This window comes from Bos indicus, chromosome 25 (assembly GCF_029378745.1).
Source record: "Bos indicus isolate NIAB-ARS_2022 breed Sahiwal x Tharparkar chromosome 25, NIAB-ARS_B.indTharparkar_mat_pri_1.0, whole genome shotgun sequence".
NCBI lineage: Eukaryota > Metazoa > Chordata > Mammalia > Artiodactyla > Bovidae > Bos > Bos indicus.
Window position 1 is genome coordinate 41,673,010 of NC_091784.1, and position 27,775 is coordinate 41,700,784.

Genomic DNA, 27,775 nt, shown 5'->3' on the forward strand with positions numbered 1-27,775 from the left:
CCGCTCATTCCAGTGGGGGAGAAACAGAGCAACCCAGGCGGGTGAGTAACTGTCGGGCCCATTCGCTGGGCAGCAGTAAAGGCTCACGAAAGAGAAAGCAGGGGAGGTTGGGAAGGGCAGGCGCCGCATGGCTGCAGGCAGTGGTTAAGGTAGAGGCTCGGAGGAGACAGGAGCGGGCCCTGTGCATGCCTGGGGCAGGAGGGTCTCGGGCGTCGAGACCCAGAGGTGCTCAGGCCGCAGCGTGGAGCAGGAGGAAGAGGGGTCGGGCCTTCTGGGCTTTTCCTGTAATAAGAAAGGGCCCTGTGGGGTTGGGCAGAGGGCACCGTGACCTCATTTTGAGAAGAGACTGATGGGGACACATGTAGATGTGCAGGCCAGTCGGAAGGTTTGCCGTGATCCAGGTGAGAGATGCTGGTGGCTGGACCAAAGCCATCTCCGAGGGAGTGGCAGGAAGCGGTGGGGGTGTGGGCCTGTTTTTAAGGCAGCACCAGGGCGCCTGCTGACAGCGGGGCGGGTGGTGTTTATTCCTCCCAGTGGAGGCCGGTGGCCAGGGTTCCAGCGCTGTCCAGCGCACCCCCTCTGGGCCCCTTGTGAATGTGGGCCTACCGGGGCGGGTGCCAGCCTGCAGGGGAGGCGCGGGCTCCTGGGGCAGGCCGGTGTCTTAAGGAACTGAAGCCACTTTTCACAGGCACCGAGGTGGCAGAGCCCGCGTCCTGCCAAGGCTGCTGCTGAGCTGTGCCGCTGTGCGTGGCCTCTGCACCCGTGTCGGAGGCCACGGCGTGTCCTGTCCGCGTCTGTGTGAGTGGGAAGGAGATGCATGAATGTGGAGCGTGCGGTGCAAAGCAGTTTAATTCTAGCGTGTGCACACAAACAGTGCTGTCCAACAGAACCATGACGCGAGCCACTGTGCACTTCAGATTAGCCACATTAAGCAGAGGAGGAGACACGTGAAGGCGACTTTATAGTTACACTTGAAGGTCCTCAACTATCCAAAACGTTATCATTTCAGGAGGTTCCTAACTCCCAGCTGTGTAATTTCAACCTGTGATCAGTATTAAAAGACAAAATACCTGGATCGTTTGTAGTGAGTTTCTGAAGTCCAGTCTCTGAACTAACACACCTCAGTTCAGACTGGCCATGGCCCTCTGCTCAGCGGCCACGGGTGGCTGGGGGCGCCTGTGTGGGGCAGGATGGCCACGGGCTGTGCCGTGTCTGTGCTGCCTGGACGGTGTGTGAGGATTTCCACTGTTTAGAGATTAAAGGAGAAGCTGAACTTACTCCGTGTCCTCTGATTTAGCCGGGCATGTGGCATATCCCATGCTTCTAGCTTAATTATGGCTTTAAAAAAAAAATTCTGGAGAGCACCAGAAATGCTGGGTCATGGAAGGTCAATTCAGACGGTTCTGGCCTCGGCGCCTGCTGTCAGCTGCGTGAAAACAGGCAGCAAACAGACACAACTTCTCCCTCGTGCCTCTCTGTGCCCTTATCTCCCCAGACACACCCGTAGAGGAAGAGAATGGAGGTGGAAAAACACGCTTCAGAGTCCCAGAGTCACGCTCGACGGCTGGGTGGTCGAGCTCCCGTTTTCCCACCTGTAAAGTGGGCACAGCCCTGCACACCTCACGCTGTCGCGAAGATGAGATGCGCTCACAGCACACCCATCCGTGGGGGTCTCTCCGCATATACGCATATCTGTCTTAACTGAAGCGGGGATTCTATGAGGCATTTACCCTTCCTGTTTACAATTTATTCAGGTATTTACCACTATATTTTTATTTTAAAAATTCTCACTAAATCATTCCATCCGCAGTGCTGAGTCCCAGCTTGACTCTGGATAGCCCTGAACACAGCATATTAAGCAGCGTTGCCTGTCTGTAGTGTTTACAGGCCTTTTTCCTCTTGGAATGACATTGAGTATTTATTTAGTCCAAAGTTTATTTAATATTTTCTGCCCTCAGCAAGAAGGCTTCACTCCCCACCGCGCCCCGCCGCTCACCTCTGTTTGTCTCTGTAACATTTAGTGAGACGTTTAGTCAAGTAGCTTCTGGCTCACACGCCTGGGCGAGTGGACGACGCACAGTGGCCGTTGTCAGCGTGTGGCTGCAGGAGTCGATTTCACAACCCCTTACGTCCTGAGGTCTGAAATTTAGCGTGGCTTTTCATGTTCCAGCTTAGAAGATCCAAGGAATTCTACACTGCTGTGGAATTCCTTTCTTTTTCTTTTCTTTTTTTTTTTTAACTTATAGGGGAACCAGCCTTTCCTAGGCAGCCAAAAAAAAAAAAAGCTGATGGTGCTAATTTACTTCTCTGTGCTAATTTACTTCCACTTTTACTGTGCTAATTTACTTCTACTTCCTACACCTGGAGTTTTCCTTTAATACGTCTATTTCCTGAAAACTTGGCCTTGGATATCCCATTGCCCTGTTAAATTTAATTTGTCATAAACTTATCCAAGCCTCGCCCCCTGCTAAGCCGTCCCATGCTCTCTGCCTTTGGAACTCATCTTGCTGTGTGTCATCTGTGCACAGGAGAGCCTGGCCGCCCCTCCTGACCGCCCTCCCCACCTGCACTTGCTCCTTCCCATCTCTGGAGTCTGGAGTCTGGAGGCAGAGCCCTGCCCTTGTCCCGCTCCTTCCCAGAGCCTTGCTTGCTCCCAGTGTCTCCCAGAGTAAATTCCAGACGTCTTAGCTCGCTGCAGTCTGGCTTAACCTGCTCCCCTCGCTGATGTGACACTTCCCACTGTCCCATGGCCTTTCTACCCCCTCCCTGACGGTGGTGGTGATCTCTGGCCGGCACTAAAGATGCTCTGGCCGCTTCTGTGACAGTACTGCGAGCTCGGAGCAGGCACCATGCGGAGTGCCCTTCTGGCCTGTCCCTGTTCCCTGGCACGGCCCTCTGCCAGGCAGCCCTCCTGAAGTAGGAGCATGGCGAGGGACAGGCTATGCCGTGAGGGCAGAGGTTCGTTCCCAGAGCTCACGGGAGGACGGGCCTGGTGGGCACGGGGCCCCGGAGGCCCGCCAGCTCTGTCCGGGGCTGACGGCACTCTGATGGGCCGCTTCCTGCACGCCCCTCCACCCCTGGCTTCTTCTCCGACCTCTAAATGAGAAGGTAACCTCCACTCCAGCCTCAGAGAAGGCAAAGTGCAGCCATCTGCCTCTGCTCGCTGGGCTCATTAACTTAAAGAAGTGCATCCTGTTTACGTTGCTGGCAGCGTTTCTTTTATTTGGATGCTGGCCAGAGGCAAACAGCTCTGCCCGTGGGTTTAAACCAACAGCGGGAGCACAAAAGCAGGGCTCTGCAGGCCCCGAGGGCTTCTAGTCGGGTGAGCGCGCAGCCTCGACAGGCTCCTCATGGGGCTCGGTTCTATAGGGAGAGCTCATTTGATCGAGCGCTTAATGTCTCTCTGAGCTTTAGTATTTATTGTGGGAAGATTTTAGTAAGGAATGACTGATCTAAAAAGATTTGGTTTGATTAGGGGCTAAACTAACAAAATCTATTTTGAAACAAGATAACAGGATTTGCGATTTTTGGTCTTCTTCCAGTAAAACTGAACCCCCCCACCCCCCCACCAAATCTACATCTCCAGCAGACAGGGGAGCTGTTCTTTGACTAGAAGCTGAAATTGCTGGATTTATAAGTTGTTTTAAAAATGTGTTCTTCGAATAGTTTAAAGTGTCATATAGTATTGAGATGAAGTCATCAATCTGCTTAGGACTTTAACTGCTTATGTTTGGGTGAGTGAATAAAATGCATGGTTACTGAACAAGTTAATACTTGAGTAACACTGTTACCGAAAGAAGAACTCCTAAAGTGACTGTTAATGAGACTCAAGTAAATTGCCTTCAGCCTTGATTTTCGCTTGTGAGTGTGCATGGGTTTTAGAATTGTCCTAGCCTTTGTGTTTTAGGAAACTGGCCTTTGACTGGAGAAGGCTAGGGCAAGATATTTTATTATTCAGTTATGCCTGCTAAGAACTTAGCAACTCTATGTCATGACAGGGAGATACATATATATGTATATAATTATCATTTCTTCAAAATAGAGTGTATGTAGCATTTCCAAAGGCCCTAAGGTCTTGCTAAAAATGTTCATCGCAGCATTGTTTATAATAGCCAGGACATGGAAGCAACCTAGATGTCCATCAGCAGATGAATGGATAAGAAAGCTATGGTACATATACACAATGGAGTATTACTCAGCTATTAAAAAGAAAACATTTGAATCAGTTCTAATGAGGTGGATGAAACTGGAGCCTATTATACAGAGTGAAGTAAGCCAGAAGGAAAAACACCAATACAGTATAATAATGCATATATATGGAATTTAGAAAGATGGTAACAATAACTCTGTGTACGAGACAGCAAAAGAGACACTGATGTATAGAACAGTCTTATGGACTCTGTGGGAGAGGGAGAGAGTGGGAAGATTTGGGAGAATGGCATTGAAACATGTAAAATATCATGTATGAAACGAGATGCCAGTCCAGGTTCGATGCACGATACTGGATGCTTGGGGCTAGTGCACTGGGACGACCCAGAGGGATGGTATGGGGAGGGAGGAGGGAGGAGGGTTCAGGATGGGGAACACATGTATACCTGTGGCGGATTCATTTTGATATTTGGCAAAACTAATACAATTATGTAAAGTTTAAAAATAAAATAAAATTTTAAAAAAATAAATAAATAAATAAAAAGGAAGGAAAACTGGACTCAGATTTTAAGCAGATGTCCCACAGTAGAAAACTTCCCTGGAGCTTGGTTTTGCAGATTTAGAACAAAGTTAGTAGACAGTGGTTTTTGACTGGAATAATTCACAGTAAGGGCAAAAGAAAGCTGTCCTTTTTGTCTCTCCGCTTGCTGTCTTTCCCTCCAAACGAAGTGACTAAGACACAGAAGGTGGCTACAGCCGCTGGTAGCGTCCTAAGTCTGTCGGCAGTTTTGCCAGTTTCCCTGGATTTCTAAAAGAGAAATAAGGGGCCTTTCTTCGAGTTTGGGTGAAGTTAATCTGGACCGGTTCCAGCTTGCCTGGGTGGCAGCACGCAGTGGGAACACAGGCTGCTTTTGGATACACCGGGTTTTTTTTACAGCCAAACCTATGCTCACCCCAATAATTAGGGCAGGCCTGGTCTGTGCAGCGTTGAAAGCAGTCTTGGTAAACGAGCACTCAGGCCTCTGAGGCCTGTCTGGTTCCCTGCCTTCGCCTCCGACATCAGCTCCCGAGGGAGCTCAGTTGAACCCGCAAGTGGGGCCGTGCTCCTCGGGGAGTCGGAGCCCCGAGCAGACACCTCGTGGTCAGAGCGCATGTGCCGCATGGGAGTCCTGTGGGCAGGGCCGTCAAGGGTGGTGGGTGGTGTGGCCGCCTGGCTTGGGGCATGTGGGGGCTGGGGTCCTGATCCAGCCCCTTTCCGGCCTGGGGGAGGCTTTCTCTGAATCGCCCCAAGGAGCCTGACCCTCTGCCTGGAATCTCACCGGTGAAATCCCTGCTCCCAGCACGACCCAGGCGCTTGCTGAAGCGTCTGTGTCTCTGCAGGCGGTGGGGAGTTTGGGGTGATGTCTCAGAGAGTGCAGGGACGGGGAGGCAGGGAGGAAGGCCCCCGGGGGCCTGGTGTGCGTCCTGTTCCCCGCCCTCCGGGTGAGTGGGCTCTGATGAGCTGTGGGCACTTGTTGAAATGAACCGGGGCTTCAAAAACTCCTCTCAGGGTAGTGCTTTCCAGCCTCAGCTCTTCCGACCAGTCTCTCTTCCTATGGCCTCTAGTAACCTTCCCTTCCTACAGCGTGTGATTGGAACATGTATCTCTAATTGCTGGTTAACTGTTTTTTCTTTTTACTTGAAATACAGATTCTCAGGAAGTTGCGACCACACAGAGTGGTATCTCCGAGTTTCCCGCAGTGGTTACGTTTTGTTTAACTGTAGTGCAGCATCAAGCCCAGGAGACCGAGGTCGGTCCAGTGTGTGTGAGACGCTGACGCGTAGCATCACCGGTGTCCTCAGGACACAGACCTGCCCCAAACCCCAGGGAGCTCCTCCAGCTGCACGGCCACAGCCGCCCCCTCCTGCCAGTCCCCCGCCAGGAGCCACTAGGGTGCTTTCCACCCTGTGATTTTATCATGGCGAGAGCATTATATGAGCGGAAGCACACGGTATGCTTCTCTGAGATCCGTCTAGGTTGCACACATCAGTGCCCGTTCTCATCCTGAAATCGTGCTCCGTGGTACGAGGTGCCGCAGCCGGACGCTTGGTTTATTAAAGCATCACCGCGCCTAGGTTGTTGTGGTTTGTGGCTGCTGTGAACATCGCTGCACGGGGTTTTGTGAGGACGTACATTTTCGTTTCTCTGGCATAAATGTGAGATTGTATGGTATGCTGCATTGTATATAAAGCATGGGCTTAATTTTTCTTTTTTTTTTTTTAAAGAAACTGAAAACCTGTGTTCTAGAGCGGCTGCCGCGTTTCACATCCGCACCAGCGGTGTGTCAGAGCTCGCACGTCTCGGCCTCCTCGCTGCCGTTCTACGTTGTCGCTCACTTTTTGGTTTGGGCTGTTTCATAGATGTGTCGTGACGTCTTCTCATCAGAGCCTTGGTCTGCTTCTCCCTGGTGGCCAGTGAACTTGGACGTCTTGTCTTCTGCTTATTTGCTGTCTGCGTGCTTGCTGGTGAAACGGCTCTCCGTGTCTCTGCCCACTTCCCAACTGGATTGTTTTGTTTCTTTAAATTGTTGAGTTTTGAGCATTTTTTTGTATATTCTAAATACGAGTCATTTGTCAGATATGTGGTTGGCAAATATTTTCTACCAGTCCCAAGCTTGTCTTTTTATTCTCTTAAAGTGTTTTGGAGAGCAAAAGCTTTAATTTCCGTGAAATCCAGTTTATCAGTGTATGCTGTGTGTGTGAGTTGCTCAGCCATGTCCGACTCTGCGTCCCCACAGACCGCAGCCCACCAGGCTCTGTCCACGGGGATTCTCCAGGCAAGAATACTGGAGCAGGCTGACATGCCCCCCTCCAGGGGATCTTCCCAACCCAGGGTGCACACCAAGGTCTCCTGCACCGCAGGCAGCTTCTTCACCATCTGAGCCACCAGGGAAGCCATTTTTCTTCTTTGAACTATGCATTGTGTCCTGTCTAAGGCCTGTTCGCCTTAGACTTTGAAGATTTTCTACTCTGCTGTAGTTTTATGCTTTGAGTCAGTTCTGTATGAGGCGTGAGGTTTAGATCAAGGTTTTGTTTTGATTTTGTTTTTCCTTTGCCTATGGATGTCCAGTTGCTTCAATATCATTTATTAAAAAGGCTATTCTTCCTCTACTTAATTGCTTTTGGATCTTCAAAAAAAAATAGCAGTTGACCATAGTGCTTGTGTCTGGGTTTTGTTATGCCCCATTGATCTGTGTGCCTAGTCCATCACGGTACCACAGAGTCTTGCTTACGGTCGCAATGTAATAATACGTCTGGAAATTAGATTCCTCCCGCTTAATTTTTCTGTTTCAAAATTGTTTTAATATAGTGCCTTTCCATATAAATTTTATAATAGTTCTCTCTATATCCATAAAAGATCTTGCTGGGACTTGATAGAGATTATTCAACCTGTGTATCAGTTTAGAGAGCGTGTCATCATTATGTTGATGCTTCCAATCCATGAACATGGTATGCCCCGCCGTTTATTACATCTTTGATTTCTTTCACCAGCATTTTATAGTTTGCAGCATACAAGTCCTGTGTGTGTTTTGTTAGATTTATACCTAAGTGTTTCGTCTTTGTGCTTGTGATTGTTAATAGCACTGCATTTTAGATTTCAGCTTCTGGGACTTCCCTGACAGTCCACTGCAGGGGGAGCAGGTTTGACCCCGGTCACAGAACTGAGGCCCCGCACACCGCGTGGCACAGCTAAAGATTTCACGACTTTACATTTCAGTTGCCATGTGTAAATTTCTAGTACATAGAAAGACATCTTCCTTGTGTCAGTTTTCACACCCAGCAGCCTTGCTGAATTCGCTTGGATTCTAGGAGGTTTTCTATGATTGATTCCTTGGGATTTTGTACATAGACCCTTGTTTCACCTGCAAACAGGCTTAGTTTTATTTTCTTCTCTCTAATCCATGCACCTTACATTTCTTGCCCCCGCCTTGCCGTGGAGCCGTGTTGAATAGCAGTGGTGAGAGGGGGTGTTCTGGTCTCGTTCCCGTTCTTGCCTGAAGCGCTCAGTCTCCTACCATGGATTTTTGATGTTTGCTGCAGAGAGTTTTGTCGGTGTTCCTTAGCAAGTTAAAGAATTCTCTCTTCATAGTTTTCTGACAGTTTTTATTATTGGTAATTGCTCAGTCATGTCCAACTCTTTGCAGCCCCATGGACTGTAGCCCACCAGGTCCCTCTGTCCATGGCATTCTCCAGGAAATAATACGGGAGTGGATTGCCATTCCCTTCTTCCAGGGATCTCCCCCTGACCCAGGGATCAAACCCAGGTCTCCTGCATTGCAGACAGATTCTCTAGCATCTGAACCACCAGAGCAGCCCTCTTTTTCTTATTAACGGGCGTTAATCATCTACATCCACGTCTGTGTCTCCCGGGCCAGGCTCTGAGTTTCAGGGGCTCGGTCACTGCTTCGTCAGCCCTTTGTTTTCCTGCAGTGTGTATCTCAGTGCTCTGCCCCCAGGAAGCATTAAACGCGTTTGTGGATCAGAGGGACTGGGCATGGACCCCGAGGCAGGAGCTCACAGGGGCACTTCTAACCTGGCAGTGCTGGGCACCAGGTCTGGAGGGGAGGCCGCAGCTGCACTCTGGGTCACCGTTCCCCTTCGCCTTTCACCTCACCTTTGGTTGCCTTTCGGCAGATGCTCCAGCAGAGATCTGCAGGGGGCAGAACTGGTTGTTTCCTTTGCCCCAGGTTTTTAGAATAACTGCCAACTGAAAGCCACTGAGCTCTACACAGTCGATGGGGGGATTGTATGTTCTGTGACCGGTGCTCCAATAGAGCTGTTCTTTTTCTCAGAAAAGTAAGTGCCAGCTGAGCAGTGGTGTCCTGATGTCCTCTGTGCTGGGGGACAGGGGACTGCTCTCCATGTCCTGGGTCCCCCAGACCGCTCTGAGCCAGCCAAGGCCTTTCCAGATGGCGGGGTGGGGGTGGCTGTGCTGCAGCCCGGGGCTCACCCGGTGCTGGTGTGCAGGGAGCATTCAGCGGGTCCCCAGCAGAGCCCAGAAGCTTCTGTAGACAGCGCACTGATCACGCTCAAGCACGGAGCCAAGGGTGATGGACCGGGCCTGCTGCCTGCCCAGGGAGGCGTTGTCCCCGCAGCAGCATGTCCGCAGTTTGGCCGCCTGCCCGCATCCTGTTTTAGTTGAGGCCGCTTCTGCACCTCTGACTCTGTCAGTGAGGTGAGGAAAAGGCGGGAAATCCCGACTTTATTTTTAACTGGGAGGAAATCAGCACAACAATGAGACTGGTTCCCCATCCTCCCAGGCACGTCTGAAACGTGCCTGCTCCGCTGCTCCCCATTCAGTCTCCCGGCTCTGACCGCCTGTGTGTTTACTCCTCCAGGCGGGGTGTCCTCGGCGGTGCCGGAGCTGCCTGGGCTCGGCGGTGACAGGGCAGCGGGGCTGCAGCTGCAGTTGTCCTCAAACACGGGCTCTCCCAGCGCCGTGGTTCGCGCTCTTTTTCACACGTCACTTGGCACGTTTGTGGCCACTTCTTCCCCGACCTGGCGTCTCCCTCTCGGGACCTTTTCAAATGAGTGATGGCACAGGGCAGACCTGCCATGTGGTCTGTGTGAGCCTCCACCTTGATAGCCATGTCCCCGGGAGCGCAGCGCTCGTGCCGGGACAGAGCAAACCCAGAGACAGACGCTGGCTGCAGGCTTGGCAGCTCCTGAGCCTCCTGCTTCTACGACTGTCCGTGCCCACGCCACGTTCTCCACTGCGACTCAGCCTTTGCAGTGCCATGAAACCCTCTGTCTTCTTTCTTTCCTTTCCCAGGGCTCGAGGGTTCTGGTTGATGCACGAGACAAGCTCGGTATCCCATGGCAGTACTCTGAATGTCTTCTTTCTTTTCTTTCCCAGGGCTCGAGGGTTCTGGTCGATGCACGAGACAAGCTCGGTATCCCCTGGCAGTACTCTGAAAATGAGAAGCACGGGATGTTCCTCATGGCTTTCGAGAACAAGGCAGGGCTGCCCGTGGACCCCGCCACCTTCCAGCTGTACGTGCCCGCCCTGAGCGCGCTCTGGGGGGACTCGGGCATCAGGGAGGCGTTCAGCCGCAGGAGCGAGTTCCAGCTGGTGAGTGAGCCCACGTCTCGGCACCACGGCCGTAGGCCTCGTGGGGTTCCCCTTTACAAACTCTGAAAGCACAGGCGAACCGTAAATTGCTCTAAATGCTGATACTGAAGATCAGAAATACCCAATGCTAATTAAGCCATGTAAATGGTTCGAGAAGGAACGATATTAATTCATTCAGGCTAGATAAATGTTTCCATTCAAGGAAAATGAAGGATTCTTAAAATACTAAGTGTTGGCGTAACTCAAGGAGCTCGAACTTTCTAAGTATCGTTCTTCGTAGGAAATCGACGAATCCTTAAGAGAACGTCCCAGCTGTGACGTATGGGTCCTGCCCAGCAGACCATGAGTGGCCTCAGATCTGTGCCTGGGAAGCACACAGGAGCTCTTCCAAGCTGTTCGCCTAGGTTCTTCCCTTTCATTTTAAAGCCTAAAAGTTTCAGAAGGCCTAGTCATCTTCGTCACTTAGCTTCATCTAGGATATGAGTCTGTAAACAGAAAGTTTGGGGCGTTTAGCCTGTCTGCATTCCCGTTTTTTTCCTAAGTATCCTTCAACATTAACTGTCTGCAGAGATGGGTCTGGGGTTTCTCCTGTAACTGGAATGCACGCGCCCGGCTGCTGTGAATGCCCTCTCCCTGGGATGTGCAGAAGGCTCACTGCCCACCACACCCCTCTGCCCGCTGAGAACCGGGATCCCGAGTTTCACATCACCGGTCCTTTGCCTGTCTCTATGGTGTTGCCGTAATAGGTATTTATCTTTTAAAAACAGAGTCTTGAGTTTTCCCTGTTTCTACACTTCACATAAGCGGTTTCTCGCTGTATGTATTTTTCTGACTCCTGCAGTGCTGTGACGTATATTCAGGCAGCGTGCGTGGCTGTGGTTCTTGCTCGTTCACGGCCGTCTGCCCTTCTGCCGTGTGGGTGTACCGGATGCACCTGTTCCCTCGTGGGTGTACCTTGGGGTCGTTTTCCGTGTTTTGCTGTTAGAAACGAATGCTCCTTGACCTCTCCCGTGAGTCCCCAGGTGCCCGTGTCCGGGGGTCTCTGGGACATACACCGAGGAGGGGAACTGGCCAGTTGTAGGGCGTCTGCGCCTGCAGACAGACAGAATGTGTCCAGTCGTCTTCCAGAGCAGCTGCACCTGCCTGTGTCAGCAGCAGAAGCCCCCGTAGCTCTCCCCTAGGTGCTGTCCGACTTCAGAGGTGCGTAAGAACCCCCTCTTAGCCGAGGGAGCTGGGGTACACTGTGTTCCCCCCTAGTGTCTCCTTAGGGCTTAATTGAAATCTCCCTGAATTATTGGCTGTATGTTTCCTCTTCTGGGAAATGCCCATTTATGTCTCTTGCTAATTTTTTACTAGTGAGTTCTGTGCATTTTCCTCCTGTATTTGAGGTGTTCTGCACAGTCTGCCGGATAATCCTTTCAGTTCAGCTTCCGTGTACTTTTCATCTGATCCCCCACCCTCTCATCTTACACAGTCGTCTCGGCACAGCCAGAAAATTGATAGGGCCACACTGCTCTGAATTAAACTGGGGACCTCATTCAGATTCAACTGCTTTTCCTCGAATGTCCTCCTCACGAGCCAGGATCAGACTCAGGAGCCTACCCTGCACGTGGCCCTCGCGTCTCCTGCGTCTCCATCAGGGACAGCCCCTTGGTCTCTCCTGGGTCTTCGTGACCTTGACGCTTTGAAAGAGCACTAGTTAGTCACTTTGTAGAACGTCCGCCTTTGGGTCTGTCTGGGTGTTTTCTCACCATTAGGATGAGCAAGAAAACCTCTTCTTTTTTGGCAAGAAAACCACTGAAGTGACACTGTGTCCTCTGAGCATCCCATCGGAGGTGTGAGCTCCTGATGTGTCTGGTTCCTGGTGGTGGGGGCCTTGATTACTCGGTTAACGTGCTGTGTGCCACGTGTCTCCACTGTGAGGTCACTACTGTCCTCTGTTATTAAAAAATATTGGGGGGAGGTGCTTTGCGACTCTGCAGATATCCTGTTTCCCTTCAAGCTTTCACCCACGGATTTTAAAATCCATCGGTGGATCTGAGGGATGACATTTTTAGAACTTTCATTTTCACATTCATTCTCAACTTTAAAGTGAAACAGTCAAATGAACTAGGAGATATAGTTACCACAGAAAAGAATTGTTAATATTCTAAAGGGCATGACTATCAGACACAGCTGGAGAATACACAGACCCTTATGTGTGAAATTGGGGTTTAGATCCCCCTACCATGCGTGTGTGCTGAGTCATGTCCAACTCTCTGCAGCCCCGTGGACTACAGCCCGCCAGGCTCCTCTGTCCATGGAATTCTCCAGGCAAGAGTACTGGAGTGAGTTGCCACTTCCTTCTCCAGGGTATCTTCCCGACCCAGAGGTCAAACCTGCGTCTCTTGTATCTCCTGCATTGGCAAGTGGGTTCTTGACCACTGTGCCCCCTGGCAAGCCCTGAGGCTCCGCCCCCCCCACATAAACCCACAAACTGAAATGGTCTGGGAAAGAATAGTCTCTTCAGAGCGTGGGTGGAAATTGCCGTTATGAGTTGAGAGTGTACCCCGGAAGGAAACGTACGCTGCAGAGCTGAGTGTTACAAGCCGCGTTTAACGAGTGCTGCATCTAGGGTGTGAGTGTGCTGGGCGGCCTGTCAGGCCCTTGTCCATGCTCCTCGCTGGGCACACTGGTGGGTGCTCTTTCACTCAGCCTCACCTGTGAGCCAGGCACTCTGCTGAGGTCAAGTTCGGCTTTCCTCAAAAAGCTGGTAAGACAGATACGCAAGCACATAACTGCCATAAAACGTGCTGAGAAGTGTGATTGAGGAGTATCCAGCTACGCCGTGCATACAGGGAGAAGGCAAGCAATTCCGCCTGACAGGAGGGGCGGGGAGATGTTTGGGGGCCAACTGTCTCAGGATGAGGTGGGGATGAACTGGGCCCTGTTAGGTGTGGGGGGGTGGTCTCTGCAAGAGTGTGGGCCTGCGCGGGTGGGCGGAGGGGGCCAGAGAGGCGCCGCCCGGCTCGGCAGGCTGTGTGCAGGTCCCGCCTCCAGCTGCCGTACCTGGTAAAGGAACTTGGTTGGCTCAGAACGAAGTTCGGGGGGTGGAGGATGGGTGGGAGCTCTGTGTGTGGCTGGCACTGCTTCTCGCGTCTGCCCCTCCCTGGTGCTGGGTCAGTTCTGGCCTGGCTTCCCGGGCACAAGGCCGCACCACCACCTCCCGGAGCCAGGGACGCCGTGAAGGGAGATACCCCGTGGGGCGCCCGAGGCCTGGGTGCGCGTCCAGCCCTCACGCTCTGCTGTGGGACCGGGGGCAGTGAGCGCGACTCCCAAGACCGCAGACCTTGAGCTGCGTTTGGCGACTTCCTGTTCCGATGAGTTCGGTGTACCTGTTCTTAGAGGACTGGGCGGCTGTGGGGCACTTTGGTGCCTCTGCCGGAGTCCTCACCGAAATCCTCTTGACCGACTCTGACCCCGACACTTACTCGTTCCGATGTTTGGGGTCCAGCGCACACGGAGACCATGGGCCCTTCTCTCTGATGCTTTTTGCTTCACACTCTTGAATGTTTAAAAAAAGCAAAAATCAAAGTTCACTGTATTATGAATCATCTTTTTCCTTCCTCCAGTTCCTGTTTCCCAGTGGCAGGGCACGGTGCTTCCTTGAAAATGTCTTCATCTCTTCAGCTTTGGAAGATGGAATTGGAGATTCAGTTCAGAGGAGGGAAGTCTGTTTCTTGATTTCTGAAAGTCAAGCGATTCTCTAATTACAGAGACTTTTTTTTTTTCTTTTCTGCCATGCTTAGAAGAATTGAGTCTGTGTAACCTTATCAGAGAGCGCTGGATCGCTAGACGAGGCTCGCTGTGGTGCTGAGTTGTAGAACGACAGCAGAGCAGAGCCGTGCACCTCCGTGGTGTGTGTGGATGCTGCTGCTGCCTTAGAAGTGGACGGTGTGAGGTTCTAAGAGGAAAGTCACTCTGTGGCTGAGTGAGGAGCATGCTGAGTATAAGAAGAATCGAATCACCCGTCTCACGCCTGGCATAAACTCCACACGTGTTGTGCTCAGGCTTTGTGACATCTGGGGCTTCCATTACCCCGGGGTCACCGCATCAGCTCACAGGGTCCCCATGGTCCTCACCCACCCCTCACCTGATGGATATACTCTGTAAGGGCCAGAGAAACACGATTTGAAGTTCTCAGGCTTGGAATGCTTCTTCAGTGAGGCTCTGGGATAGAGTAGTCCCCAAATTCTCCTTTGCGTTCCTGAAACAGACGTCAGCTTGTGTTCTGTGGTGGTTACATCTTTTTAGGAAAAAAAAAGAACAAACCAGCCACTTTGCAGAAGGGCTTGACCCCACAGGTTACTGCTACCTTGGAAAGCTGCCTGTGCTTTTGCTCAGGTCAGTCGCTCAGTCGTGTCCGACTCTTTGTGACCCCATGGACTGCTGCACACCAGACTTCCCTGTCCATCACCAACTCCTGGAGCATGCTCAAACTCATGTGCACTGAGGCGGTGATGCCATCCAGCCACCTCATCCTGTCGTCACCTTCTCCTCCCACCTTCAGTCTTTCCCAGCATCAGGATCTTTTCAAATGAGTTGGTTCTTCGCATCAGGTGACCCAAGTATTGGAGTTTCAGCCTCAGCATCAGTCCTTCCAATGAATATTCAGGACTGATTTCCTTTAGGATTGACTGGTTGGATCTCCTTGCAGTTCAAGGGACTCAAGAGTCTTCTCCAACACCACAGTTCAAAAGCATCAATTCTTTGGCATTCAGCTTTCTTTATGCTCCAACTCTCATATCCATACATGACTACTGGAAAAACCATAGCTTTAACTAGATGGAACTTTTTTGGCGAAGTAACGTCTCTGCTTTTTAATATGCTGTCTAGGTTGGTCATAGCTTTTCTTCCAAGGATCCAAGCATCTTTTAATTTCATGGCTGCAGTTACCATCTGTAGTGATTTTGGAGCCCAAGAAAATAAAGTCTCACTGTTTCCATTGTTTCCCCATCTATTTCCTATGGGGTGATGGGACCGGATGCCATAATCTTAGTTTTCTGAATGTTGAGTTTTAAGCCAGCTTTTTCACTCTCTTCTTTCACTTTGATCAAGAGGTTCCTCAGTTCCTCTTTGTTTTCGGCCATAAGAGTGGTGTCATTTGCATATCTAAAGTTATTGATATTTTTCCCAGCAATCTTGATTCTAGCTTGTGTTTCATCCAGCCTAGCATTTTGCGTGATGTATTCTGCATATAAGCTAAATAAGCAGGGTAACAATATACAGCCTTGATGGACTCCTTTCCCAATTTGGAATCAGTCTGTTGTTCCATGTCCAGCTCTAACTGTTGCTTCTTGACCTGCACAGATTCTCAGGAGGCAGGAAAGGTGGTCTGGTATTCCCGTCTCTTTAAGAATTTTCCACAGTTTGTTGTGATCCACACAGTCAAAGGCTTTGGTGTAGTCAATGAAGCAGATGTTTTTCTGAAACTCTCTTGCTTTTTCTTTGATCCAGTGGATCACTACTCTACACGTGGACATCACCAGATGGTCAGTACCGAAATCAGATTGATTATACTCTTTGCAGTCAAAGATGGAGAAGCTGTATACAGTCAGCAAAAATAAGACTGGGAGCTGACTGTGGCTCAGATCATGAACTCCTTATTGCCAACTTCAGACTTAAACTGAAGAAAGTAGGGAAAACCACTAGACCATTCAAGTATGACCTAAATCAAATCCCTTACAATTATACGGTAAAAGTGGCAAATAGATTCAAAGGATTAAATCTGATAGAGTGCCTGAAGAACTATGGACAGAGGTTCGTGACGTTGTACAGGAGGCAGGGATCAAGACCATCCTCAAGAAAAAGAAGTACAGAAAGGTGAATGGTTGTCTTTGTGAGGAGGCCTTACAAATAGCTGAGAAAAGAAGAGACTCTAAAAGACAGAGGAGAAAGGGAAAGATATACCCATCTGAATGGAGATTTCCGAACAATAACAAGAGGAGATAAGAAAGCCTTCCTCAGTGATCAGTGCAAAGAAATAGAGGAAAACACTAGAATGGGAAAGACTAGAGATCTCTTCAAGAAAATTAGAGAGATCAAGGGAACATTTCATGCAAAGATGGGCACAATAAAGGACAGAAATGGTATAGACCTTACAGAAGCAGAAGATATTAAGAAGAGGTGGCAAGACTACACGGAAGAACTATACAAAAAAGATCTCAGTGACCCAGATACCCATGATGGTGTGATCACTCACCTAGAGCCAGACATCCTGGAGTCCGAAGTCAAGTGGGCCTTAGGAAGCATCACTATGAACAAAGCTAGTGGAGGTGATGGAATTCCAGTGAGCTATTTGAAATCCTAAAAGATGATGCTGTTAAAGTGCTGCACTCAACATGCTTTTGCTGGTGTGATTTTAATTGGGTTTCAGAATTCTTTGCCTGAGCTTTCTTAGGAAGCAGGCTGTGAGGCACTTGAGGGTGAGAGTAAATGGAAGATGAGGTGGTTTGATTTGTAGCCCCGATAACTTCTGTGACTTTGAGGCCACATGAAACAAAGTGACATATAGTGCACGGGTGGTTTGGGGCGTTTTCTGCCCCAGCTCCTTGTCCTTCTAGGAGAGAAGTCCACTCTCAGGGTTCGGCGGTTACTTTCAACCGCTGGAGGAACAGTGTCATGGTCGCTGGTTGATTGGGAATGAGTCCTGGGAACCGGAGGTCCAGTGGTTAAGACTTAGCCTTCCAATGGGGGGCGGGGTGGTACGGGTTTAATCCTGGTCTGGGAGCTGAGATTCCCACACGCCCCAGGCCAAGAAAACGGAAAACTGAAGCAATGTTGTAATCAATTCAATAAAGACAAAAAAGAAAGAACTCCTGAAGTCACCGCTTGTTTGAATGACAAGCGATGCCCGCAGGCCATTCAGGGCTGTTTCTTGGCTCCTCTGAAGGGGTGGAGTCCAGGGGTCTCTCTGCCAGACTCAACCGTCCCCCGGGCCCACCTTTGCCTCCTCCTCTTTTCTCTGCTGTCAAGATACCTACCCACTTGATGTTTATTTTAATGCTGTAGTCTAAAGTTTATATCAAAGGAAGACAGAAGAACCCCCAGAAAGTGCCGTGGGGGGGTGGGGCGTGCCTTTTCCCTGGAGTTACCCGTGGTACCTTCCGGAATGTCTCAAAGAATCTTTCCCACTTTCGAACGGTGGTAGCCCCTGCTGTTCAGTGGCCCCTGCTGTTCGTGGCAGGCGCAAGACTCCTGGGTGTCTGTACTATTCCCCGGAAGCTGGAACAGCAGGGACACTCCCTTTGTCTGTCACCTGAAGGAAGGGCTGGCAGGGCGGGTGTCTGTCCAGACCCTTGCCCTGTCCTGCTGCGTGGCTCCTGTTTTCAGACGTGGCCGCCAGGCAGGAGCGGGAGGAGGGGGCGGAAGGGAAGCCCACCCTCTCCTTCGGGAAACTTGACGCAGGCACCGTCCGGCCCGTCCCCCTCCTCTCAGAGGCCACCACTTGGGGAGGCGGCCGAGCATGGTTTTCGGCTGGCGGAGCCCCTTGGGGACCTTCTCCCTCTGGGATGCTGGCGGTGGGGTTCTGGTGTGTAGTGTGGACCCCAGGGAAGGCCGAGTCGGGGTGCTGTTCTCACGTGCTACACGTGGGCCGTGCCTCGCAGCTGTGCCTCCAGTCTTGCGCGTCTATTTTAGTTTCGTGGAATTCATTCATTCAGCACAGTTTTGTGGAGCAGCACCACGTGTCAGGCACTTACAAATCCTGGGAAAGCACAGTGAACAAACAGGAAGATCCCAGACCATGTGGAGCTGACACTCTGACAAGGGAGACAGACAGTAAATACGTCAGTAACAGGCGAGTGTGCGTGTGTGTGCACCACCACGTGTGTTAGTGTGTGCACGCACGCACGAGCTTACGTGTTGCGTGTATTCGGGAAACATAAAGCAGGGAACTGGGTGGAGAATGTGGGGGGGGCCTCAAGGGAGAAGCAGGGGTCACGGGGCGCTGCCATCAGGGCTCGCCGTCCTCCCCACCTTTCGTTTTCCCGTCCGTCGTGCTGGCTGAGCTGAGTGTGTGGCCATGGCCAGGCTGCAAGTCCTGCTCATCCTGGTTGGATGTCGCCATGGGAACAAGGTCTGAGACTGGCCCTCTGAATGACCGGGCAGTCCGCCCTGGCCTCTCTCCTTCCCACAAGCCGTCAGCGTTGAGCTGGGCGGTCAGCATGAACCACAGTATACACTGTGAGGACGCGGCATACCCTGCGTGGCCAGGGGCCCACAGCCGTGTTGTTTAAGCCTCTGTGCTTCGGCTCATGGTCCGAGCTGACGGAGCGCCCCAAGGGGCATGTGAGCACCCTCTGAAGAAGACGGGAAAGCACGCCCTGGGGTGAGGGGAGTGTTCTAGCCAGAAGAGGAGCAAGTGCAAAGGCCCTGGGGTGGGAACTGACATGTGTCCCAGTCTGCAGAGCAGAGAGGCTTATGGAGGCCTTGCAGGGGCCGCTGGAAGGACTTGGGGCAGAGGAGTGGGGCGGCTTGATTCCATCTTAGCCGGGTCCCTGTGGCAGCTGTGTGGATGATAGACAGGGAGGCCCGACAGAGGCTTTTGCGGTAATCCCGGTGACGGGCGTGGCGGGTGACGAGTGGTGTCGGGTCTGTGGACCTCAGGCCTGGAGAGGAATGTGCAGGTCGCCTAGTCTCACTGTCCACCCGGCTGACCAGGGCCCCCTGCACCTCAGCCTGACGGTCGACGGTGAGGCTCACGGGCCTGGCGCTGTGTGCTGTCTTTCGTGTTCAGGACTCGGGTGGAGAGCGCGCCTCTCGCTGTAGGCGGCTCCCAGGCTGCTCCGCGGGTCTGGACCAGCCCTCCAAGCACAGAGCACGTGCCGCCCCACTCGTCAGGACACGTCAGGTGCCTTCTCGAGGTCCAAGGCCTCTGCCAGGACACGGGTGTCGGACCAAGTGACCCTGGTCTTTCTGCAAAGACCAGTTCCCCTTCACCTCCTCAGGCCTTGCCTTGAGGAATGCCAGGCCTGATGGAGATGAGCAGGGCAGAGTTACAGCAGCTCGGGGGCCCCGCGCCCTCCCCGGGTGGGTCCGCCCTGTCCTGTGCCAGGCGGCGGGGGGCGGACGGAGGACAGGCTGAGTTCTCAGGCTCCGGCTTCTGGTTGGTTGGGGTCTCACTGGTGGCTTCCTGTCCGGCCAGCCGCGCCTTCTGCGTGCCGTGAGAGGATGTCCTTCCGCGCCCGCATGCGTATGTTTTATTCTTCAATTTTGACCAACCTGATAAGCGAGAATTCCCAAGATCAGTAGTTCTTTTCATGTGCTTAGTCACTCAGTCGTGTCCAACTTGGTCGCGACCGCATGGACTGTAGCCTGCCAGGCTTCTCCATCCCTGGGATTTCCCAGGCAAGCATGCTGGAGTGGGCTGCCATTCCCTTCTCCAGGGGACCTTCCCCACCCAGGGATCAAACCCAGGTCTCCTGCGCTGCAGGCGGGTTCTTTGCCGTCTGAGCCCCAGGGAAGCCAGGTGTTCGTTAGCCGTGTGTGTCTGTCCGCTGGTGAGTTGCTGCCCATCCCTTGCTGCTTTTTCCCCGTCGGACGCAGGTTTCTCTTGCTTTGTACCAGTCTCCCGCTAGATGCTCATTTTTTCTAACAGTTTTTTTTTTGGAAGTAGTTACAGATCCACAGGACATGACAAGGCCAGTACACAGGTGCCCCATCCTTGACCCGGTTTTCCCTAACGGTCCGGTTGCCTGTCACGTGACTAGTCTGATATCTGAACAGTGAGTGTGCATAGCTCTGTCACGCCACGTGTCACACAAAGGGCTGCGTAACCACCACCGTGGTCAAGATGCGTCTCCACGGAGAAGGGCTTCCTTCTGCCCCAGAGTCACCTTCCTTCCCCACCGCCCCTCACCCCTGGCAGCCAGCTGTTTGCTCTCTGTCTCTAAACAGTTATTATCTGGGGAGTATCGTACAGATGGAATGGTGCAGAATGCGGCCTTTCGAGGCTGACGCTTCTCACTCATCCTAATGCAGCTGAGACACACCCAGGTTGCTCCTGGATCAGTAGACATCTTTTCATTTCTGAGTCACATTCCATGGTGCGGAGGTGCCACAGCTTCTTAATCTATACTCAGATATACAGATAGGCGGGCTTCCCGGGCAGCACTAGCAGCAGAACCTGCCTGCCAACACAGCAGACATAAGAGACCCGGGTGCGACCCCTGGGTCGGGAAGCTCCCCTGGGGGACAGCATGGTAGCCCACTCCAGTGTCCCTGCCTGGAGAATCCCATGGACAGAGGAGGCTGGTGGGCTGCAGTCCGCGTGGTCGCACAGAGTTGGACACAACTGAAGTGACTTAGCACACGCATATACGCATAGACATGAAGAAATGCATCGATGCATCATTTTTTAACCTTACACTGTCAGAAATGTCAGAAGTTAGTGACTCATTTCTCGAGAAAGTGGAATTATCGGAGATTACTTAGTTTTGGTTTGATACTGTGCATGTGTGTGGGGAGGGCTTCCCTGATAGCTCAGTTGTTAAAGAATCCGCCTGCCATGCAGGAGACCCTGGTTCAATTCCTGGGTCGCAAAGATCCACTGGGGAAGGAGTAGGCTACCCACTTCAGTATCCGGCTGGAGAATCCCATGACTGTGTGGTCCGTGCGGTCGCAGAGTCGGACACGACTGAGCAGCTTTCACTTTCACATGTGTGTGAGTTTTTCCACCTTTCAAACTAAATTACCTTTGCCAGTACGATCTATATGGGGAATCTCAGCCTTCCTAAAACTTACTATTAGAGTCAGAGGGACTTGAGAAATCCTCTCACCAAATCCTGTTTGATATTGCAACAATTCGAGGCCTGGGGGTTGAAGAGATTTGCCTGAAGCTGCCGAACGGCCCAGCTGAGGTCAGGACGCGTCTCGGTGTGCTCAGCCCCGCCCCACAGAGGGTGGCGCTCCTATTTTCCCTCTGGGGTGGCTCAGGCCTGAGGGCGCAGAGGCGGGAAGCGGGGCATTTGCTATTCTTGGATCCCATGCTGGTGAGAAACTTCGTGCTCCTGCTTATGATGCTGGCCTTTCCCCTCGTCTCATTCATCACAATGAGTATTATATACTTACAGACCTCAGAAAACCTATTTTAATATAGGTCTTTGTGAAAAATGTTGCTGCAAGCCTTATTTCTGGCGCATTGTAAGCCAGTGACTGGCCCAGGATGGAAATGCGATCCACGGTAGATTTTAAAATGCAAGATGTTGCATGATAACAAGGCCAGAAACCCCGAAGGAAAAGAATAATGGTTTTGACTAAGTAAACATTTTTAACTTTCGTATGGGAAAAGTCAGCATAAAGTAAGGCAAAAGGCAAATAACAAACTACAAGAAACACAATCCTAAACATAAAACAAAGGTGTTTTTTATATGTCAGTGCATCAAACAGCTTCAGCCTGTGTGAGCAAGCTCTTGTATGTCAACAGAAGACCGAGCGAAGGAAGACAGCATTACCAGCCTTGCTCCTAACCACGGAGATGCAAATAGAAGCAGTGCCGAGGCAACTTTTGTCAGATCGGAGGTGATTGATACTGTCCTGGGTTGATTGGTGTCTCAGGAAATAGGTCCGTCACTCACTCACACAGGGGACAGGAGCATAAAGTGATTCAGCTTCTAAGTTGAAACGTGAAGTGCTGAATCCTCTGGTGGTAGTTCAGCTCCCGAGGAACTCATCCTAAAGCAGTAATTGCAAGATTTCCGGCTTCTAATTACAGTGGACTAGTTATCTAGAGAATCCTGCCGAAAATAACTTAAAATCCTAGATAAAATGTTAAAAATAACTTTATGAAAGCATATAAGCGCTGACAAGACCGTAAAGAATGACCAGGCCAAACCCTAAGACAGTTGAACCTTGAGCGATAAGCCGCCCCGAGCAGCAGTTTCTCCCTGAGAGAGCTGGTGATCTAAACGGCGAGCCCAAGCTGTGACGTTCTGCAGACTTCTCAGGGTCTCACCACGAGGGAGAAACGTTAAGATTGCCAAAGCTGAGGAATCTATAGGAGACTCTTCTGTCATAAGCTGGGACCTCAGAGGGTGAGGCCAGAGTGAGCCCAGAAAAGGAGGGGGAGAGAAGAGAGCTGGGCTTGGCTGCCAAGCCAGAGCAGGAAAGAGGCGAAACAACCCCCCGCGTTCACCCAGAACCCCAATGCTCTGAATTCAGGTTAAAGGGCCTCCAGACAGGTCGTGTGCCCAAGGAGCAAGTGGAAGCTCTCTCTGGGAAAGACAGCCTAATCCTAAGCCTTGGAGATTCCCCACAAAGGACGTTTTTAAGGACAGCAGGCGTCACGGAGCCAGCCAACAGCCTGCAATTCCTGGAACCAGAAGAGAGGACAGACAGCAGAAGCAGACCCTCCAGCTTCAGGCCTCAAGCTTGCCACGTACAGATTGTAACGCAGCTGTCCTTCACACCCCCGTCAAGTTGTCTGTGTAAAGTATGTGTATAAACAAGTACTCTTTCTACACATGTAACTTTATGTGTGCAGAAAGAAAGAAAATATCTCCAGGAAAAACTGGAAACTTACTAAAAAGTGGTATAACCTATTTTAAAAGAGCAAATTGGAACTTGTAGAATTGAAAAATACAAAAACTAAAAATAAAAACTTGGCAGTTTGTACCCCATAAAAGAGTATTAATAGTGTAGAAGAAATAGTGGAAGAAGGCTTAGGGTTAGAGGGTCTTTTCCAGAGAAGATTTCCGTTTGCTGCTTGGGCCCAGAAACAGATGAGAATGTAGAAGAGAGAGGCAAGAACAGGGAAAATACAAAAGAGGTTGAGAGGTACGGAGGATGGAGTGAGAAGGTCCAGTGTCCATTGAAGCAGGATGTACAGAAAGAAGACTGGGGCAGAGACCGCATTAGAACAGGTAACGGCTGACAAAGTGCCTCAGATCAAAAGGTCAAGAATTCCAGTGAATCCCAAGCAAGATTAATAGTAAAGCCCATAAGGAGATAAATCAGAACTGCAGAAAACCAAAGGCAGAAAAATCTTAAAAGTAACTACAGAAAAAGGTAGAGATGAGCTTTCAACGAGTGACATTTTGACAGCTTTCTTCCTCAAAGTTACAGCAGAAGCCAGAAATAGTAAACGATGCTTTGAGGTGGTGCCTATGAGAAAACACAACTCCTAAGCCAGAATTCTATAAAATTGAGGACGGAAAAGGGACACTTTCAGATGAAGTTTATCATCAGCAAATCCACCCTAAAGGAATTGTAAAGACTACAAGCAAGAACTGTGGTGTTGGAGAAGACTCTTGAGAGTCCCTTGGACTGCACAGAGATCAAACCAGTCCACCCTAAAGGAAATCAGTCCTAAGCATTCACTGGAAGGACTGCTGCTGAAACTGAAACTCCAATGCTTTGGCCACCTGATGCGAAGAACTGACACATTGGAAAAGACCCTGATGCTGGGCAAGATTGAAGGCGGAAGGAGAAGGGGATGACAGAGGATGAGATGCTTGGATGGCATCACCAACTCGATGGGCATGCCTTTGAGCAAGCTCCGGGAGTTGGTGACGGACAGGGAACCTGGCGTGCTGCAGTCCATGGGGTCGCAAAGAGTCGGACACGTCTGAGCGACTGAACTGAACGGAACAAGCAAGAGGAAAGGGATCCCAGATGGAGGGTTGGAAACCTAAGAAAGAACGGAGACTGACTTGTCTGGTTTTTCCTGTTTTTGGTCATGTTTTTGGCATCAAATCCAAGAACTCACTGCCAAATCCAAGATCTGGAGGGCTTACCCGCGTTTGCTTCCTGTGTTTAGGTTGCTGGACATGCTGCGGGCTCCGTGCATTCCGGGCGAGTGTCTGCACGTGGAGTGAGGCATGAGGCCAGCCTCCCCCTGCACATGGACACTCCTTGTTCCAGCACCGTGTTCTGAACGTCTACTCTTTCCCCACTGGGGGTCTTGGCACCCTTGACGAACGTCAGTTGGTGGGCGTGTCTGGGCTCATTTCTGGCTCCTCGATTCCGTCCCATTGGCCTGTGTATCTGTCCTTAGGCCAGGAACACACTGTTTTGATTGCTGTAGCTTTGCAGTGAGTTTTGAAATCCGGAAGCACGAGTCCCCCAGCCTCGCTTCATTTTTCTGACTGTGGTTTTGGTTTGCATTCTCCTGAGGATGGATGACGTCAAACAGTTCTGGAAGAAGAGTAAAATGGGAGGGACTTGTTCTTCATGGAGATCAGCAAGCTACTGCCTGCAGGCTAACTTTCTTTTGTCTTATTTTTATTTGAACCCCTAGTTTACATTTTGTTTGTGGGGTTTTTTTGCATTAAAAAAAAAATACGCAGTAAAGATGACTACATGAAGTCCCTATAACCTAAAACATTTACCACCTGGATCTTTACAGAAAAAGTCTGTTAACCCCTTTTCTAATAAAAGGGGCTTCCCTGGGGGCTAAGATGGTAAAGAATCCACCTGCAATGTGGGAGACCTGGATTTGATCCCTGGGTCAGAAATATTCCCCTGAAGAAGGGAATGGCAACCCACTCCAGTATTCTTGCCTGGAGAATTCCGTGAACAGAGGAGCCTGGCAGGCTATATAGTCCATGAGGTCGCAAAGAGTCGGGAACGACTGAGCAGCTAATACTTTGACTTTCACTAACAAAACAGATACTAAGCTTTATTTTTTAAAACAATTTAATAACCACTACAATGGAGGTACTGGTACAGAATAAGATATTGTGAATTCTTGCAACTGTCAAATGTCTCAGTTTCTGAAATCTGGTGAGCATGTAATATCATTTCCTCTTCTCAGAAAGGCCTTTTCAAACCTTGGGCCCATTTTTCTATTGAATTGTCAAATCCAATAAGATAAGTAAATTGGTGGAACTGCACAGAAAACAATGAAGGTGGTCCTTGTACACACCCAGTTTTAACTGGATTAGAGACGTACAGGTGGAAGGCAACGCTGCATCTCCTAGGAGGCAACACAGAAAAATCTTCACGACCTTGGGGGTAGGGGAGAACTGAAGTCATTAACAACGACAAAGGGAAAGATTAAGACTTTGCCGTCAAGTGAAGATTTGTTCATCCAGAGAACATCTCCACCTCTAACCTGCAAGAAAAAAAAAATCGTGTCCAGAATACTTAAAGAACCTCTACAGACCTGTAAGAAACAGGCAATTCAATAGAAAAGTGGGCCCACGGCTTGAAAAGGCATTTCTGAGAAGAGGAAATGACCTGCGCTCACCAGATTTCGGAACCTGAGACATTTGGCAGTTCCAGGAATCGGCAAGAACGCGGAGTGACCGGAGCTCTCCTACAGCCTGTGCTGGGCGCGGGGGTGGTTGTAGATCGGGGCCCCCGATGTAGAAGACAGGCTGAGAAAAAGCAAGAGAATTCCTTCATAGGGTACGTGAATCAGTGTCTCAGTGGTTGTCGTCATCGAGTAGCATTCCGGTGTGCAGGTAAGCATTTCCTTGATCTGTCCTCCAGCTTTGTGATGGGCATTTGAGTAGTTTCCTCTCTTTGGCTCTAAGAATAATGCTCCTGTGAACGTTCTTATGCATCATCCTTCATGCTAGTCGCTCAGTCATGTCTGACTCTTTGCGACCCCATGGACTGTGGCCCGCCAGGCTCCTCTGTCCATGGGGTTTCTCCAGGCAGGAATACTGGAGTGAGTTGCCATTCCCTTCTCCAGGGGTACCTTCTTGACCCAGGGATCAAACCTGGGTCCCCTGCATTGAAGTCTTAAAGGAAATATAAATATACCAGTGGTACTTAAAAGAGGGTGGAAATTTGGCTCTCTTGGGGCGATTTCCACAGTAAATGATATTTCATTTTTTTCCCATCTTTCCTTCTTACCCAGCATTATTAAGACGATAGGAGGATCTCTTAATGATGGGGAGTTTGACGCTTCCTCTGGTGGAAGGACAGAGCGAGTCTGTCTGTCCAGGTAAACCCTGAGCAGCACTGTGCGTCAGCGGTGGTGACCCCCTGGGGGACACGTACCCCTTGCTCTCATCACTGCTTGCTGGGGCCCACTGAGGCTGGAACACCTCTTAGTCCCTGGGTTGCGGGCGGGCCGTACAGATCTCTCCTTTGGCTTCTCGATAAATATTGCCTCTTAAAAAGGCACTAGGTCTGCTCAGCCTTAGTGCCGAGTGTGATAAAATGTTGTGTCTTCCCCAGGTTCCAAGAAGCAAGATTTTGAAATAACCTACAATTCACCCTCTTATTTACTGAGCTTAAAAATTTTTTTTTTTTCCCCCCGGAAATATCAAGCAAAATTCCCCGTTGGAGACGCTGGAAAACATGTTGTTTTGAGAAGCAATTTATTGACAGCTTTCAAATGTCCCCTTTGTCCAGGAGGTCCCTGCTGCCCAGGCTGCGGGTGGCTTACGTCTCGTTTGGCTCTGCTCCTGAGCAAATCCCCGATGTTGTTCTAAGGAGGAACCCCGAGAGCCGCCGGGACTGGGGTTTCCACACCTTCATGGCCGCCCCACGGCAGCGCCCTCTGGGACGTGGCACTTGGCTCACAAGGGGCCCCGGGTCGAAGTCCTCTCTGGCCGGCTCTGGTTCTTGAGGGAAGAGAGCCAGCTGGATGTCTGCTTCACATCCCAGTTTCCACCGCAGGGGAAAGAGGCAGGGAGCTGACCAGGAAGCAACCGACAACCGGCCGCTGTCAGGCACTGACCGAGGGTGGGTGTCCAAAGCGCCCGGTAAATCCGTTTCACAGAGGAATGTCTTAAGACTCGTCCTCTGTCTTGAACCGCACGTCACCTTCATAGGTGGTTTTGACAGGCTGATCTGGGACTGAAACATCCTCTCCTTTGAATCATTCACCAGAACCTCAATAAACAAGATCATTGATTCAGCCTGATGTGCTCTGTAGCATAACCTTTTTAGCGTCAGAGGTTTACCGATGCGTGTTTTTTTTTTTTTTTTTAGGTTAAGAGTAGTTGGTGAAAGTGCTCAATTTTGCGCGACATGACCCAGTAATAAACACATCATGGGTAGCAGCCAGTGCCTGCTTCCAGAATCTTCTTCACGACATTCTTTCTGGGAAACGCACATGTTTTTGTGGCAGCTGTCTCCAGGTGTCTGGGAGAAGTTCTCTTTCGTCTTCAGCTAGCTTTAGGTCACAGGTCCATGTAGGGTTGAAGAGAAAGTCAGCGCATGTCTGCAGAGCATCACCCCGCTCCGCGGTCGAGGGAGTGTGGAGAAGCTTTTCCAGACGAGGCGTTTGCTCAGACAGTTGGCACGGCCAAAGGAAGAAGCCCTCTGTGGGCTCCCTGTGCTGGACTCCACGTGTTCTCTGCCAGATGAAGCAAATAAACGTCGGTGCTGAGCGCATGCCGGCCGGCCCGCCGCCATCCAGCCGTCTGGTGCACACCCCGCTCGGCTCCCGCCTCGAGTCGCGGGCCCACATCTCTCCCGTGAGCCTTCTTGGGCGCTTGTGCTGCCCCGTGTGCTCAGATGGGGCGTCTCTCCTGAGATGCTGCTCGCTTCTGCTCAGCAGAAGGCTAGAGGCTTGGC

General features: G+C 50.9%; 1 protein-coding gene across 2 annotated transcripts in view; it reads left to right on the forward strand.

The window, feature by feature from the left end:
* The window catches only part of GNA12 (G protein subunit alpha 12), a 77,525-nt gene that overhangs the window by 32,539 nt on the left and 17,211 nt on the right, over positions 1-27,775 (forward strand). The window contains exon 2 of one of the 2 annotated variants that reach the window (XM_019987198.2): positions 10,046-10,261. The exons of the other annotated variant lie outside the window; for it this stretch is intronic. Coding sequence (XP_019842757.2) covers positions 10,046-10,261 — 216 coding nt within the window. The remainder of the gene's footprint in view (positions 1-10,045; positions 10,262-27,775) is intronic. 2 annotated transcript variants of the gene reach the window in all.